The following is a 16747-nucleotide window of genomic DNA, read 5'->3' as shown; positions in this document are numbered from 1 at the left end:
GCGGCGCCAGTAGGCCTGAGACCCTGGCGGGCAGGAGAGGAGGCAGGACACGGAGACAGCCCGGCTGGAGCGGACAAAGGCATCTGGACAAGCTTCCTCCAAAGAAACCAAGGTTGTCTTCCTTGTCTTATTTCCTAATTCTCTTTCTTCTACCTTGCAGGGACCCCCACCTTGCACCCCCCCAGCCTCCTCCCCAAACTCGGCTTAGGAGTGACCCACTTCTAGGCCTCCATCTGCAAAGCCCCTGGCTTACAGCCCCCAGGATTCCAGCCCAGGGCCTACAGCCTCACCATGGTGAAGTTGCTGCCTGCCCAGGAGGCGGCCAAGATCTACCATACCAACTATGTGCGCAACTCGAGGGCTGTGGGTGTGATGTGGGGCACACTCACCATCTGCTTCTCCGTACTGGTCATGGCCCTCTTCATCCAGCCCTACTGGATCGGTGACAGTGTTAACACACCTCAGGCAGGCTATTTTGGACTCTTCTCCTACTGTGTGGGCAACGTGCTGTCCTCTGAACTCATCTGCAAGGGTGGCCCACTGGACTTCTCCTCCATTCCCTCTAGAGCCTTCAAGACTGCCATGTTTTTTGTGGCCTTGGCCATGTTCCTCATCATTGGCTCCATCATCTGCTTTAGCCTCTTTTTCGTCTGCAACACAGCCACTGTCTACAAGATCTGCGCATGGATGCAGCTGGCTGCAGGTGAGCAGGATTAATGGGAGGGCAAGCAGGGGCCCACTTCAGGCTATAGGGTAAGCTGCACCATTCCATCCTCTGTGAAGCCTCTGGGTCTCTTACCCAGTCGTTCTCATTTAGTTTAATTCTATTTTTTTTTTCAAAGATTTATTTATTTATTTTTTTAGTACTCTCTATACCCGACATGGGGCTCAAACCTGCAACCCCAAGATCGAGAGTCACTGGCTTCACTGACTGAGCTAGCCAGGTACCCTTTAGCTATTCTTCTTTAACCCAGTTCTACTCTATGCTCTGCCGAAGCTTCTGAGGAGTAGAAAATTTTAGAATGGCTAAGACCAAAAGGATGGTTGAGGTCAAATTGTTCAACCCTCTCATCTTGCAGATGAGAACTGAGGTCCAGAGAGAGAAAGTGACTAGCCCAAGAACACACAGATAGTTGATAGAAGGTGTCCTGACTCCCAGGCCACCACATCAGAGGCTGTTGTTGCTCTGGGAAGGAAAAAGAAGGAAGCCTCCATTGTTGGCCCTGTGGGAATAGTATCCAACCCAGGGCAAAATAAGTAAAGTACATCCTAGACAGCTCTATCTTCCACTTCTGGGCATTTGTTCTTTCTTCTTTAAGTATCCCCAGATCCCTGCCTTCAATCCTTCCCTCCCACCCCAATTGTTCTCAGGGAGATTCTAAAGTCAGTCATTGATTTGGAGTGTTATGCTGTGACCTTTCCCATAGAAATTTGCATTAAGTTCCCTCTTTCTCGGTGGAGTGAAAAGCTTTATTCCCTAGTTATCAGTTGCCATACTTGAGGCAATAAATGACAGTGATATTTTGTGATGGGGCAGTTGGGTGGTGGCTAGAGTCTTTTAAAACTATGTGGGATTGGTAGCTACTTATGGTGCCCAGAGGCAAGGCCTTCCCTGCCCCTTTTTCTTGTTCCTGGCCCAGGCAGCCCTCTCAGTCTTTGGGTCAGCTGGTTCTGTTCTCCTCTAAAGCCCAGAAAGAGATGGCCCAAGGCCTTGCCCTGTAGCCCTTGGTCCCTTTCTACTCCAAGGTCATGCACAGACTGCCCATGCTAGGGAGATGTCCAGGAGCAGTGGTGAGACTGCAGACTCCAAAGAAAACCATCTTGACATCGTTGGTTAGAATGAGAAGCAGCATTATCCACAATAGGGGGAATGATGCCAGGATCAGAATCGCAGACAACCAAACACATAGACTCAATACTCTGTCAGAGTTGGAGGGGACCCCAGAGAGCTGTGGGTATCCCCCCCCCCCCCGCTACAGATGAGGAATCTGGGGCTAAGAAAGAGGAAAAGACTTGACCAAGACTATAGCAGAGCAACTGGCAACTAAGGACCAAGGGGAACTAAAGCAGTGGGTTCCAGGAAACTAGATGTGTTCCAAAGATATTTTTATGGAAGCCACATATTTATGTAAGCATAATGACTTACAAAGCACTTTCATATATCTCATCTAGAAGAGCCCCATCCCCCCCCCAAAAAAGGGGGGATCCCTGGGTGGCACAGCGGTTTAGCGCCTGCCTTTGGCCCAGGGCGCGATCCTGGAGACCCGGGATCGAATCCCACGTCGGGCTCCCGGTGCATGGAGCCTGCTCCTCCCTCTGCCTGTGTCTCTGCCTCTCTCTCTCTCTGTGACTATCATAAATAAATAAAAATTTAAAAAAAAAAAGAAGAGCCCCATCCCTACCTAGGGAGGGATTTATTTTATTTTATATTTATATATATCCTCTTATTTTATAGATAAGGCTCTTCGTGGGTAACTTGTCTTTTAGCAAATGGACAGGACCTTTGATTCCGAATCTTGTACTCAGGCTACTGACTTGGCTCCAGAGCTGCCTCCCCAATCTGTCCACCATCTCCCTCTCCTCTGGTCTCTATATGATGAGGGAGGGGCTGGGGCAGGGCTGAGGTTAATCTTGGTGGGCAGTGGGGAGAAGGAAGGGGAATGAAGATTTACCAGTTTTGTGACAAACTGGCATGCTTACCAGCTGGCCCTCCATATCAGAACTATGGAATGCTGGAACCACAACCATTCCTTTCATTCTCCACACTGCCCCCTCCCACAACCTCCTGCAACAGGTGCTATTTGCTGAACAGGCAGTGCCTGGGAGAGTTTGGGTGGGGGAGGCATCATCAGGCCATTTGAATTAGACTCTATGTCATGGAGCTGGAGACACTGATAGCAGAAGTGGCCAGATGCCATCCTATGAAACATTTATGTCAGGGGAGAGCGAAGGTGGTGTCATGTTCCATTCTTTGGTGTAGGGGAATGGAAGATGAGCCAAAGGGAGGGACGAAGAGCGCATGTGCTCTGCAGACAGCAACTGGGACATGCATCCATTTGAAGATGTCTCAACCAGTTAGTTTAATCAAGAAACCTGAGATCAGGGAAAGGGACAGGAGAAAGGAAAGAGGATAGAAAACTGGGGCAGTGTGAGGCTATAGTTTAACAATGTTAATTTAGCTTCTGGATGCCAGTTGTAAACTGTGTGTGGTTCTAGCTCCTAGAAACATAGGTAGGGCAAGTTGCATGTCTTTCTGAGTCTTGGTAACCTCCTCTGTAAGAATGTAGCAACGTACCTCCTATCACAAGGTTCTGTGAGGATGGGATGTATAAGGCATATAAAACACCTTCTACAGTGCTTGTCACATAGTAGGTGCTCAGTAGCTGTGAAAAACTCAAAAGCAACTTTATCAGTTAGGATAGGTGAGGTAACAACTCCTAAATCTAAGTGTCTTAAAACAAAAGTTTATTTTTTGCTTGTGGTACATACTCACTGAGGATCAGTGCTCTCACAGTTCTCTCCTGGAACCCTGGCTGATATAATATCAGGTGTCAACCAGCTTTCATCATTGCAGAGTGAAAGGGAGCTCTGGAAGGTCTCTCCCCAGCAGTTAAACACTCTACATTTCTGCTCATATTTTGTTGTCTAAGGGAAGTCTTATGGCCTTGCCTAACTTGAAAAGAGGAGACCAAGGAAGTATAATCCTACTATGTACCTGAAATATTTGTGAACAAATATTTCTAATGCCATGCACATCCACTGAAGCTGCTTCCATTTGACTTTAGTGCCAATAATAATTGCAACAAATGGCAGTAACTGGCTGCTCGCTATGAATCAGATGCTGCACTGAGCATTTTCTCTATATGACCACACTTAATCCTCATAATTCTGTTATGAGTCAGGCATTATTATCTCATTATTTTACAGATGAGAGACTGGAAATCAGAAAGGGTAGGAAAACTTGCACGGGAATAGCATGCTGGCCTCCCCTTAGAGCCCTGAGACACTATAAATAGGGTTGACCCCTACCGTGTGTCCAGGTGCCTGGGTCAGGTGCTTCCCTAGAGGGTTGCTTCCAGGTTAGAGGCCCTGGGATATTTTCCAGAGATGCTATGGAAGGAGAATGGGGCCTAGGGGAGGAGATGGGGAGAATGGAAAGTCCATAAGGGAGACTTCTTTCCACATTGACCTGTTCCCTCTCCCACCACGGTTAAGGTAAGGGCCATGCTAGTCACCAAAGCACAGGTCTTACACTAACTGGGGAAGGACATAGGTTTTACCAAAGAGCTCTGGGAGGGTTCCTGCTCTCCTTCCCTAGGTATATACCTGAAACACTTCTCATTTTGTCACTAGGTATGAAATGTCAGCACTAAATACATTCAGCTCTTTGGAGAAGTGTGTCTGGGAGTTGAGGGAATTAATTTTGGGGTCAAAAAAGTCAGGATCCATGAGTTCAGGTGTTGGCTCTGCTCTAGCTGGATGACTGGGCAACTCACTTGGTTTCTCTGAGACTTCAGTTTTCTAATCTGTAAAATGGGATATTAATACATGGCCTACTTCACAGAGCTGTTGTCAGAATCAAGAGAGAAATGGTATGGGAAGTATTTTGTGACCTATAAGAGAACTATATAAGTAAGCTTGTCCTGTATAAAATCAAAGGAGAGTTGATATACATTTAGGTGAGGAGGTGGGATCCTGATCTTTATATTTTACTGTACGTTCATTTGATTTGCCGACCTTCCTTGCAAGCAGAAGCTGAGCTCAAGGTAGGTAACAAAGAAGAACTTGTGAGGTTCTTCTTAGGTGCTCCTGGGTAGGGTACAACCTTGGAACTAGAGAGCCTCAGGCCTGTGGAAGGAGGATCAGGATGGGAAAGTAGCACAGATCATGGAAGGCACCCCTTGCCTACATGGTGGTGGTCCTTGGGTTGCCTTGGTCACATTCCACGATTATGTCACCTACCTGTGCAGCTGAGGTGGGATGGTCATTGGTGGGAGGGCATGGGAGAAGTGAAGAGAAGGTAGGGAAAATTACATTTTTGGCTGTAAATACTAAGTCAATGAACACACAGGATGGGATAATCGTAGCTAACACTCATGACGTACTAAGTATGTGCCAAGCACTTTTCCATTATTAACCCATTTGAACCTTACTACAATCCAAATGAGTAGGGACTATTCATATTCCTAATTTATAGATGAGGAAACTGAGGCCCAAAAATCTCAAGTGGCTTGCTCTGACCCACGCAGTTAGTTAGCAAAGAGCTGGAGTTAGAATCCAGGCTGACTTTGCTAGTGTTTCCCCGCTTTTCCTATTGAGAGAATTACCTGAAAGAATGTTTTATTTTTATTTTCTTATTTTTTTTTAGATTTTATTTCTTTATTTATGAGAGACACAGAGAGAGAGAGAGAGAGAGGCAGAGACACAGGCAGAGAGAGAAGCAGGCTCCACGCAGGGAGCCCGACGTGGGACTCGATCCCGGGTCTCCAGGATCAGGCCCTGGGCTGAAGGCGGCACTAAACTGCTGAGCCACCCCGGCTCCCCTGAAAGAATGTTTTAAAAACAGGGATTTTTGAGCTCTGGAAATCAGCATTTTATTTTATTTTATTTTATTTTTAAATATTTTATTTATTTATTCATGAGAGACACAGAGAAAGAGAGAGAGAGAGAGAGAGAGAGGCAAAGACACAGGCAGAGGGAGAAGCAGGCTCCATGCAGGGAGCCCGATGTGGGACTTGATCCCGGGTCTCCAGGATCACACCCTGGGCTGAAGGTGGCGCTAAACCACTGAGCCACCTGGGCTTCCCTGGAAATCAGCATTTTAAATAAATATTAGAGATTCTTAAATTCAGGGAAGGGTTAGCAACTGCACTGAACTCTACTAAGTAGGGCTTGAAGAGGCCTATTTGCTTGAATGAAAAGTTCATGAAGGAAGAAGCCAGAGATGGGCTGGAAATTTTTGTGTATTCATTAAATCTAAGATTCCCAAGTTGTAGAACATGCCATTATTGTATGTGCTGTAAGGCGGAAAAATACTTTTTTTTTTTCTTAAATAGCAGAATGTGGGACTTGAACTTGCAACCCTGAGATTAAGACCTGAGCTGATATCAAGAGTCAGATGCTTCACCAACTGAACCACCCAGATGCCCAGGAAAAATACTTCTAATCAAATGATGGCCTGAAACTTTCTTATTATACTTATTTCAGAGCTATTGGAGTATGAAGAAATATTCATCTAGGAGTGATGAGTTCTCTGGGCTGGGACCAGATTTTGGCAGGGTTTGAAGCCAGGGTAGCCGATGCTACCCTGCAAGTCCACAGTGTGGGGCGTGGCTGAGGGCCTAGTAGGACCACTTGGTGCCATGGCAGGCTCTACTGAGGAGCTCTGTTTTGTGCCTCTACCCATGACCAAGGACAATTGACTTTAGTTCTTGGATCTTCAATTTTCTACCACGTGTTCTACAAGAGTGATGATAGGAGCGGCCCCATATGTCACAGGCTGTTAACACCAGGAGAAGGGAGGTGACAAGATGTCAGCAGTGCAGGGTGGGAGGTAGCAGGCAGAGCATACCCAGTCTGACAGCATCTGCACCCCCTGCTGCCCTCTCAGCCACAGGCCTGATGATTGGCTGCCTGGTCTACCCAGATGGTTGGGACTCAAGTGAGGTGCGGCGCATGTGTGGGGAGCAGACGGGCAAGTATACACTGGGCCAGTGCACCATCCGCTGGGCCTTCATGCTGGCCATCCTCAGCATCGGAGATGCCCTCATCCTCTCCTTCCTGGCCTTTGTGCTGGGCTACCGGCAGGACAAGCTCCTCCCGGATGACTACAAGGCAGATGGAAAAGGTAACTCTCATCCCCCAAGGAGGTGGGGCTTCCTTTCAGCCATTGGTCCTTCGCCAAGGGTTGGGGACACCAAGACCAATCAGACATGCCCTTATTCCAGAGGCCAATGGCCAGTGGGGGTTTGCAAGCCAGCAGGTGATGAGGTGATGACAGCAGCTGTCTGTGATAGAAGAGTGTCTTTCTGTCTCCTTCATGCCCTCACTCCTGTCAGGGTCTACAGAGGAGAGAACCCTGGTCCAGCCTGGGGAGGTAGGTATGGCCTCCTAAAGAAGGCAGCACTGACTGGGTCTTAAAGTTCACTGGGAGTTTGCTCAGTGCAGAGAGAGGAACAACAGGTTAGCAGAGGGCTGAGTTGTGGGGGCTAGAGGAGAAAGGCAGGTTGGGGGCAGATGTGACAGCTTGTGGAGTGCAGATGGTGGGTGCTCCCTTGAGTTAAAGTAGCTTTGGGGTTCTCTGTTTCATTTTTTTAAAAATTCTTTAAAGACTTTATTTTTTTATTCATGAGAGACACACGGAGAGAAAGAGGTAGAGACACAGGCATAGAGAAAAGCAGGCTCCATGCAGAGACCTCTCCAGTCTCCTTTCCCCAAAGTTGTCTTCACCCCATTGACCTGAACTAGAAGAAAGAGGCAAACTCCCTTGCCCCCTCGACCCCATGACCAAGGACCCTTCCCAGATGAGGAACTTAAAGCCCGGAAGGGAGACCTACCCAGAAGTACACAGAAAGGTGGTGCAAAGAGCCCGGAACTCTGGGCTTCTCTGGCTCAGCCCAGGGCCCACTTCTCCATAAGGAAGTAATCAAACATCTCACCCTTCTTTGTAAATAGAAGAGTGACTCCCACACCTAAGCTAAGTGGTTAAAGATGAAAAGCAAATTATTAGAATGAGCTGGGCCAAGGAGGAGAGAAAAGAGAGGTATCTTTCCATTGTAGGAGGTGCCTATAGCTTCTAGGTTCTGGGGATACTCAAAGCCTGGGTCCCTTGAAAACCCCATAAAGGGAAGGGAAATGGAACTAGTATTTACCAAGCCTTTTCCATGTGCAGGAATGATGTAAGGTTTGTTCATAGGAAACATTTTTATTTAAGCTGCATAGCAATCCTGTGAGGACAGGTTGGAGGTGGTGAGTCCAGCAGCAAGCTGCACAACCAGCACTTTCTCCAGTGATGGAGGGTTTTCCAGAAAGGCTTCAGCAGGAGCTGCTGGAGGCATTTTATTTAGCTCTCATCCTCAAGGCAGGGCCAGCCTTAAATCTGTCTGGACCCAGCAGAGAACACCTTTATGTAGCTCATTTGCATTCTTTCCTTTTCAGAGGGGATTCTTTCAGCTGGAAAGAAATTTCATTGACATTATCCATTCATTCACCTGTTTCGCTCACAACCCTGAGATCAAGACCTCAACTGAGATCAAGAGTCAGGGTCTACAGAGGAGAGAGCTACTTAACTGACTGAGCCACCCAGGCATCCCCACATAACTCCCTTTAAAGTCCTTTCTTTGGGCAGCCCAGGTGGCTCAGCGGTTTAGCGCCGCCTTGGGCCCAGGGTGTGGTCCTGGAGACCCAGTATCAAGTCCCGCATCGGGCTCCCTGCGTGGAGCCTGCTTCTCCCTCTGCCTGTGCCTCTGCCTCTCTCTGTGTGTGTCTCTCATGAATAGATAAATAAAAAATCTTTAAAAAAAAAAAAAGTGCTTTCTTTTAAAATCTTATTTTATTTTTGAAAAGATTTTATTTATGTGACAGAGAGAAAGCCCAAGGAGGGGGAGCAGCAGAGGGAGAGGGATAAGTTCCCTGCTCATCAGGGAGCCCGATGTGAGGCTCCATCTTAGGACCCTGGGATCATGACCTGATCCAAAGGCAGATGCTCAACCAACTGAGCCATCCAGGTGTCGCCCCCCCCCCCCACCGCCTCTTTAAAGTGCTTTCTTATGAAGAGATGGTTTTGTCCATTTGACACTTTTCTTTACAAATCATGTCAGTTAGCTCTCCTCTCCTTCCCTTTCTCCTTTCATATCCCCTCGACCTGTTTTCAATCTTTTCAGATTTTTTTCTCTCCATATTTTAGTTTCTTCACTATCATGCAGGATTTAATTCATCCTTTTTGTTTATTATATGTTAGAAAATACCCACATAACCTTTCTGAATACATCTAACTATTCAGTGAAGTAGTTATTGCCTCTGTCAAAGCACAGAATTGAATCAGGAAAGCAGAGTTTGAATCCCAGTTCTTCCAAGTCACTTTCTTCAAGGTAAAAAGGGCGACACCAACTCCTGCTCTGTTACCTCCATTAGTGTGTGGCATGAGCGAAACAATGAAAGCAGGAATGAAGCCTTGCACAAGTACAGAGTTGCTGATCCACTCTTTAAGAGTTAAGGAGGCAGAGGAGAATGAGTGTGGGCTTTGGAGTCAGACCTGGATTTAAAATTTGGGCTCCACTGTTATCTAACTGTGACTTTGCAGAGATTAATGAACTTCTCTGAGTCTCAGCTTCCTCATCTGAGCCTCATTTTTATGGAAAGAGATAGGTGGCAGGTTTCTCCTCATTTGTAAAAAATACCTACTTCAAAAAATCATGAACAAGATAAGGCTCAGCAACAAGATAAGGATATCTGCTCTTGTCACTGCTGTTGAAGACTGTACTGGAGGTTATAGCCAGGGCAATTAGGCAAGAAAAAGAAAGAAAAGAAATCCAGTTTGGAGAGGAAGAAGTATAACTATCTCTATTAGCAGATGACATGATTTTGCACATGGAAATCCTAAATAATCCACTAAAAATCTATTAAAGCTAATATATAACACCAGCAAAGTTGCAAGATATAAGCAATATACAAGAATCTATTGCATGTGTATACACTAGCAATGAACAATCTGAACATGACATTAAAACAATTTCATTTATAATAGCATAAAAAAGAATAAAATATGTATAAATAAATTTAACAAAAGAAATGTAAGATTTATACATGAAAATTAAAAAACATTGTTGGAAGTTATTAAAGGCCTAAATAGATGGAAACATCCATGTTTATTGATCAGAAAACTTAATATATCAAGATGGCAGTGCTCCCCAAACTGATCTACAGATTCAAGGCAATCCTTACCAAAATCTCAGTTGGTTTTTTGCAGAAATTGATAAGCTGATCCTAAAATGGAAATGCAAGGGACCCAGAATAGCCAAAACAATCACAAAGAAGAAAGAGATTGGAGGACACTCATGTCCTGATTTTGAAACTTACTACAAAGCTACAGTAATCAAGATGGTGTGGTACTGGTATGAGGACAGACATACAGATCAATGGAATAAAATGGAGATTCCAGAAATAAAGCCAAGCATCTATGACAAATTTTCTTTTTTTTTTCTTTCTTTCTTTCTTTCTTTCTTTCTTTCTTTCTTTCTTTCTTTCTTTCTTTCTTTTTTCTTTCTTTCCTTTTTTCTTTCTTTTTTCTTCTTTCTTTCTTTCTTTCTTTCTTTTTCTCTTTCTTTCCTTCTTTTCTTTTCTTTTCTTTTCTTTTCTTTTCTTTTCTTTTCTTTTTTCTTTTCTTATTTTATTTATTCATGAGAGACACACACACAGAGAGAGGCAGACATAGGCAGAGGGAGAAGCAGGCTCCCTGTGGGGAGCTTGATGTAGAACTCGATCCCAGGACCTGGGAGATCATACCTGGAGGCAAAGGCAGACCCTCAACCACTGAGCCACCCAGATGCCCCAGGGCAAATTGATTTTCAACAAAGATGCCAAGACCACTCAGTGAAGGAAAAGAATACTGTTTTCAATAAATGGTGCTGGAACAACCACATGCAAAAGAATGAAGTTGGACTACATAGCCACCTCACGATGTATATAAAAACTCAGAATGGATCAAAGACCTAAATGTAAGATGTAAAATTATAAAAATCTTAGAAGAAAGCAAAGGTATAAATCTTTGTGATCCTAGATTAGGCAGAGGTTTCTTAGAAGTGATACCTAATACACAAACAACTAAAGGAAAAATATAAATAAATTGGATTTCATGAAAAACAAAAACTTTATTTTTTTAAATCCTTTTTTTTTTTTTAAAGATCTTATTTATTTATTCACAGAGACACACAGAGAGAGGCAGAGACACAGGCAGAGGGAGAAGCAGGCTCCATGCAGGGAGCCCAATGCAGGACTCAATCCCAGGTCTCCAGGATCACACCCCAGGCTGCAGGCAGTGCTAAACCGCCACGCCACTAGGGCTGCCTGAAAAACAAAAACTTTAAAGATTACCAACCAGAAAGTGAAAAGACAATCCAAAGATTGGGAGAAAATACTTGCAAATCATGATTCTAGTATCCAGAATATATTAAGAACTCCTACAACTTAAGAAGTAAAAAATATAAATAACCCAATTTTTAAAGTGGGCAAACGATTTGAACAGACATTTCTCCATGGAAGGCATCCAAATAAGCATATGAAAAGACAGTCTTCGTCACTAGTCATCAGGAGAATGCAAATCAAAACCCCAGTGAGCTATTTCACAGGATAGTCAATAAAAAAGATGAACAATAACAGGTATTGGTGGGCACGTGGGGAAATTGGAACTCTCATATGCTGCTAGTGAAAATGCAAAATCATGCAGTTGCTGTGGAAAACAGAAGGGCAGTTCCTCAAATGGTTAAACATAGAGTTACCATGTGACTAGATATGTAGATATAATTTACTCCTAAATGTATATGCAAGAAAATTGAAAATATGTTTGTACTACAACTTGTATACAAATGGTCATAGCAGCCTAATAGCCAAAAAGTGGAAACAACCCAAATATGCATCAACTGATGACTTGGGTAGACGATATGTGTATATCCGCCCAGTGGAATATTATTTAGCTTTAAAAAGGAAAGAAGAGGGGCAGCCCAGGTGGCTCAGCGGTTTAGCGCCGCCTTCTGCCCAGGGCATGATCCTGGAGAGCCAGGATCGAGTTCCATGTCAGGCTCCCTGTATGGAGCCTGCTTCTCCCTCTGCCTCTCTCTCTCTCTCTCTGTGTGTCTCTCATGAATAAATAAAATCTTTAAAAAATAATAATAATAAATAAATAAAAAGGAATGAAGTGCTCCTAAGTGCTACCATATGGATGAACCTTGAAGACATTGTGAGAGGAGCCATACACAAAAGACCATATGTTGTATGGTCCCATTTATATAAAGTGTTCAGAATAGGCAGATCCGTAAAGAAAGAATGTAGATTGCAGTAGTTGTCCAGAGCTGTAAAGAGGGGGAAACAGGGAGTGATTGATAATAGGTTTCTCTTTGGGGCGATGGAAATGTTCTAGAATTGGATAGCAGTGGTGGTTGCACAACTCGGTGATTATACTGACAACCCACCAAGCTGTACACTTTAAATGAGTAAATTTTATAGTTAGTAAATTTTATAGTTAGTAAGTTATACCTCAATAAAAAAAAAAAAAGACAGTGTGAGGGATTAGATAGTGTGTATAAAGTACTAACAGTGCCTGCATGCTATACAGGTGATTCATAAATATTAGTTCTCTCCCCTTCCTGTCCTTCCAGCATCTCCAACTTTTCACACCATCCATCTGCCCACCCAGTAACAGCCCCTGCACTCCATGTGCCCACCACCACTGACAGGTTCAGGCACTGGGGGTACAGGATTGAGGGAAGAAGTCTAATTGGACCTTCCCATCTGATAAGGGACACCACAGGCAATCACAAGCTGATGAACATTATGAAGAAAAAAACCCAGCAAGGCTTTTTGAGAGTGAATGAAAGAAATCTGATCTAGTTTGGAGAGGGAGAGGGAGTTATCCTGAAAACAAGGCTTGGTTGTAAACAAATGATGTTCTCTTTCCTTGCAGAGGAAGTCTGAAGCAGCTGAAGGGTTGGTGAGTAATTCCATTGTTGGGTGGTCTTCGTGCTTTTGCAAGGGCTGTGGCCTCCCTGTTTGCTTACTGACTCATCGGGCTGGATGGCTGGTGGGGCTGGGGAGAGGAACAAGGACTCTGGCAGGGGCTCACTGGCATCTGAGACCCTCTTGTTCTACTTCTGTCTCCAGAAGGGGAAAAAGAACAGGAAGAAATAATTTAAAACAGGCAGGTAGTTTCATAAACTCATCTTTCTCTGGAGCCTGGCAAAAAAGAACAGACTGTTTAGAAGTCATTATTCTAATTTGGGCCTTTATTTTCAGGAAGATTTTCAGTGGTTTGTAAGAAACATAATAGAAAACTTAGTAAAATAAAAAATAAAAGTCACAGAGAAAAACAAATATTCCCGAAAGCTAGGCTAATAGAAATACTGTGTTGAGTATTAAATTTAGCTTTATGCTTCTTGATAGCTGAGGCAAAAAGAAAAATATGATGTAACCAGTTTTAATGTCTGGTTGAAAAGGAAAGCACAACATATCAATTTCCTTATTGTCTTTTAAGTTTCCAAAATATGGAATATTAAGGAACACATTTAAAAAAAACTCATCATAGTATCACCTTCCAGATGCTGCCACTTAATGAGGACCTCCAGCAGGCCAGGCACTTTGGGGAGGAGGGATTATCTGCATTTCAGCTATTTTAATTTTTGCAAAGTACCTTCCAATCCTTGACCACATATACTTTTCTGAATAAATGTAAATTAGTATTGCTCTCCTCCTGCATATTTATTAGATGATTCTTAAACTTTAATATGCATACAAGCCACCAGGGGTCTTGTTAAAATGCAGCTTCTGATTCAGTTGAAGTGGGGCCACAGACACTGTGTTTCTAACCTGCTTCTCATAATGGTTACAGTTTGAGTAGCAAACTATTAGACTATTAGAGCATGAACATTTTCACATCTCTTATCAATGTTCATTACTAAGTATTTTTTAAAGATTTTATTTATTTAAAGATATTATTTATTCTTGAGAGACACATAAAGAGAGGCAGAGACACAGTCAGAGGGAGAAGCAGGCTCCCTGTGGGGAGCCTAATGCGGGACTTGATCCCAGGATCCTGGATCACGACCTGAGCTGATGGCAGAAGCTCAACCACTGAGCCACCCAGGCGACCCAAAGATTTTATTTTTAAGTAATTTCTGTGCCCAATGTGGGGCTTGAGCTCACAACCCCAAAATAAAGAGTTGCATGCTCAATCAACAGAGCCAGCCAGGTACCCCCGTTATTAAAGTTTTTAAAAGCCACCAACTCCACAGCACTGGTACACCATTTAATTGCTAAACTAGACCTTGGTTATTACCCATTTAGGATTTTTCTCACAGATAATAACTTTTTGCTTCTGCTGATAAATCTTGGATTGAAATGACTGAATCAAAGGTAACCACACTTTTTTCTTTTTGCACTCTTTCAAAAAATCTGAATAATGGGGACGCCTGGATGGTTCAGCAATTGAGCATCTGCCTTCGGCTCAGGTCGTGATCCTCAGTTGGCGATTGCGATGGAGTCCCCACATTGGGCTCCCTGCAGGGAGCCTGTTTCTCCCTCAGCCTGTCTCTGGCTCTCTCTCTCTCCGTGTCTCTCATGGATAAATAAATACAATCTTTAGAAAAAAAATCTGAACAATGTATTTAAAGATTTTATTTGAGAAAGAGGAGAGAGAGAGAGAGAGAGAGTGAGCATGAGCAGGGGGAGGAGTAGAGAGAGAGGTAGAGGGAGAAGCAGAGGCCCCCCTGAGCAGGGAGCCCAATGAGAGGCTCGATCCTGGGACCTGAGCTGAAGGTGAACGCTTAACCGACTGAGCCATCCAGGTGCCCCTGAACAATGTATTTTAAAAAAACAGTTCACCCATTTCTCACACCCCACTGTCCATATGTTTGTTATTGTTGTTGTGTGTGTGTGTACCTTTCAGGATTCCACATATGAGAGTATATGTAGTATTTGTCTTTGGCTGAGTAATATTCTATTGTGTATATATAGCACAATTTTTAAATCTATTCATCTGTTGACACTTAGGTTATAAATAATGCTGTGATGAACATGGAAGTGTGTGTATCTTTTTGAGTTACTGTTTTTGTTTTCTTTGGATAGATACCCTAAAGTGGAATTGCTGGACAATATGGTAGCTCTATTTTTAATCTGTTGAGGAACCTCCATATTATTTTTCATGGTGGCTGCACCAATTTATATTCCCACTAACACTGCACAAAGGTTCTCTTTTCTCCACAACCTCACCAACACTTATTTCTTGTCTGATAACAGCCATTTTAACATGTGTGAGGTCCCCTCTCACTGTGGTTTTGATTTACATTTCCCTAATAGTTGAACATTTTTTCATGTGCCTGTTGGCCATGAAGAAGATATATGTCTTCTTTGGGAAAACGTTTATTCATATCCTTTGCCCATTTTTTTCTAATGGATCATAGGTTTATTTTTTTAAAGACTTTATTTATTTATTCAGAGAGAGAGAAAGAGAGAGAGAGAGGCAGAGACTCAGGCAGAGAGAAGCAGGCACCATGCAAAAAGCCTGACATGGGACTCGATCCAGGGTCTCCAGGATCACGCCCTGGGCTGCAGGTGGCGCTAAACCGCTGTGTCACTGGGGCTGCCCTCCTTTGCCCATTTTTAAATTAGATTGTTTTCTTGCTACTAACTTAAATGAGCTCTTTATATATTTTGGATATTAACCCCTTATCAGATATATGACTTGCTAATATTTTCTATTCAGTAGGTTGCCTTTTCATTTTGTTGGTGGTTTCCTTCACTGTGCAGAGCTTTTTGTGTAGTCCTGCATGGTTTTTCCGCTTTTGGTGTCAGATTCTTTTTTTTTTTTTTTTTTGGTGTCCGATTCAAAAAGCACTGCCAAGACCTACATCAAGGAGCTAACTGCCTATGTTTTCTTCTAGGAGTTTTATGGTTTCAGGTCTTATATTTAAGTCTTTAGTCCAATTTGAGTTAACTTTTGTGTATAGTTTAGGATAGTGGTCCAGTTTCATTCTTTAGCATGGGGTTGTCCAGTTTCCCCAGCACCATTTATTGAAGAGACTGTCCTTTCCTCATTGTATATTCATGGCTCCTTTGTCATAAATTGACCAGATATGCAGGGGTTTATTTCTGGGCTTTCTACTCTCTTCCACTGATTGATGTGTCTGTTTTTATGCCAATTCAATACTCTTTTAAGCTTTGTTATATAGTTTGAAATCAGGGAGCCATGATGTGATGCCTCTAGCTTTGTTCCTTCCCAGATTGCTTTGGCTTTTCTTTTTTACAACATTTTATTTACATTTTATGAGACATAAGTTATTACCTGAGGCACATTGAATACTCTCTTATACATTAAGGAAATGTGCATGTCTGGGTAGAACTAAATCAAAATGTGAACATACAAGGGGAAGTTTTTTTTGTTTTGATTTGCTTTTTAAAAAATGTCAAATTTTATACTCTTGCCTTTTTTTTTTTTTAATACCACAGGTCATCTATTTCCCTGGCAATGGAAAATTAAGGAATCAAATTCTTCAGAGATAAGAACTTTCCTTCCATGCTTCCCTGTCCTTGGCTACTATAGGCCTGATGTTCTTGTTCTGAAGCCTTTCATGATAGGATTAGAACCTGACATTCTCCTGAGACAAGACAAAAAACTTACAAGTGAAGCAGAACTACAGTGACCCGCATCAAAGATATTCAGAGAGACAATGGGTGGTACTCTCCCCAAGCCCCAGCTCTCTTCTTATCCCCTTTACACCAGCGATCACTTTACCCTCTAGAAGCTTCTCTGTAAAATGAAAGGGCTAAATGAATCCATGTATCGGGGCCTCCCAGGTCAGATTCTCCGACAGACTGCATTAAACGCACATTGGAAACTGCCACTCAGCTCTAAAAGGGCAGCTGAGAAAGAGGTGATTGTAAGCCTGCTAGACCATTTCAGGTTGAGGTATTGGGGGTCCTTTGCTTCTTCTCACATTTTTTTTAAAGATGTTCTTTATTTATTCATGAGAGACAGAGGCAG

The 16747-nt window shown here is 43.3% G+C and overlaps 1 protein-coding gene across 2 annotated transcripts; it reads left to right on the top strand.

Moving 5' to 3' along the window:
• LHFPL5 (LHFPL tetraspan subfamily member 5) lies at positions 1 to 16747 on the top strand. Of its 2 annotated transcripts, XM_041771823.1 has the most exons (4): positions 1 to 703; positions 6611 to 6847; positions 12677 to 12703; positions 16213 to 16747. In XM_041771823.1, exons 1-3 carry the CDS (start codon positions 292 to 294, stop codon positions 12685 to 12687), a joined length of 660 nt encoding a protein of 219 aa, XP_041627757.1. In that variant the 5' UTR covers positions 1 to 291; the 3' UTR covers positions 12688 to 12703; positions 16213 to 16747. The 2 variants fall into 2 exon arrangements, with proteins under 2 accessions (XP_041627757.1, XP_041627751.1); XM_041771817.1 differs by lacking the exons at positions 12677 to 12703; positions 16213 to 16747 and adding an exon at positions 8158 to 8200.

The sequence above is a fragment of the Vulpes lagopus genome, chromosome 1 (assembly GCF_018345385.1).
Source record: "Vulpes lagopus strain Blue_001 chromosome 1, ASM1834538v1, whole genome shotgun sequence".
NCBI classification, from domain to species: Eukaryota; Metazoa; Chordata; class Mammalia; order Carnivora; family Canidae; genus Vulpes; species Vulpes lagopus.
Note: the sequence above shows the minus strand (reverse complement) of the source record. Positions and strands in the feature narration are given on the sequence as shown.

What these genes read in the sequence shown, in the direction of transcription:
- LHFPL5 (XM_041771817.1), top strand. Translation starts at nt 292, where the DNA reads ATGGTGAAGTTGCTGCCTGCCCAGGAGGCGGCCAAGATCTACCATACC. An exon ending in ATGGATGCAGCTGGCTGCAG is followed by an intron (nt 704 to 6,610) that starts GTGAGCAGGATT and finishes CTGCCCTCTCAG; the next exon opens with CCACAGGCCTGATGATTGGC. An exon ending in CTACAAGGCAGATGGAAAAG is followed by an intron (nt 6,848 to 8,157) that starts GTAACTCTCATC and finishes TTTCCTTTTCAG; the next exon opens with AGGGGATTCTTTCAGCTGGA.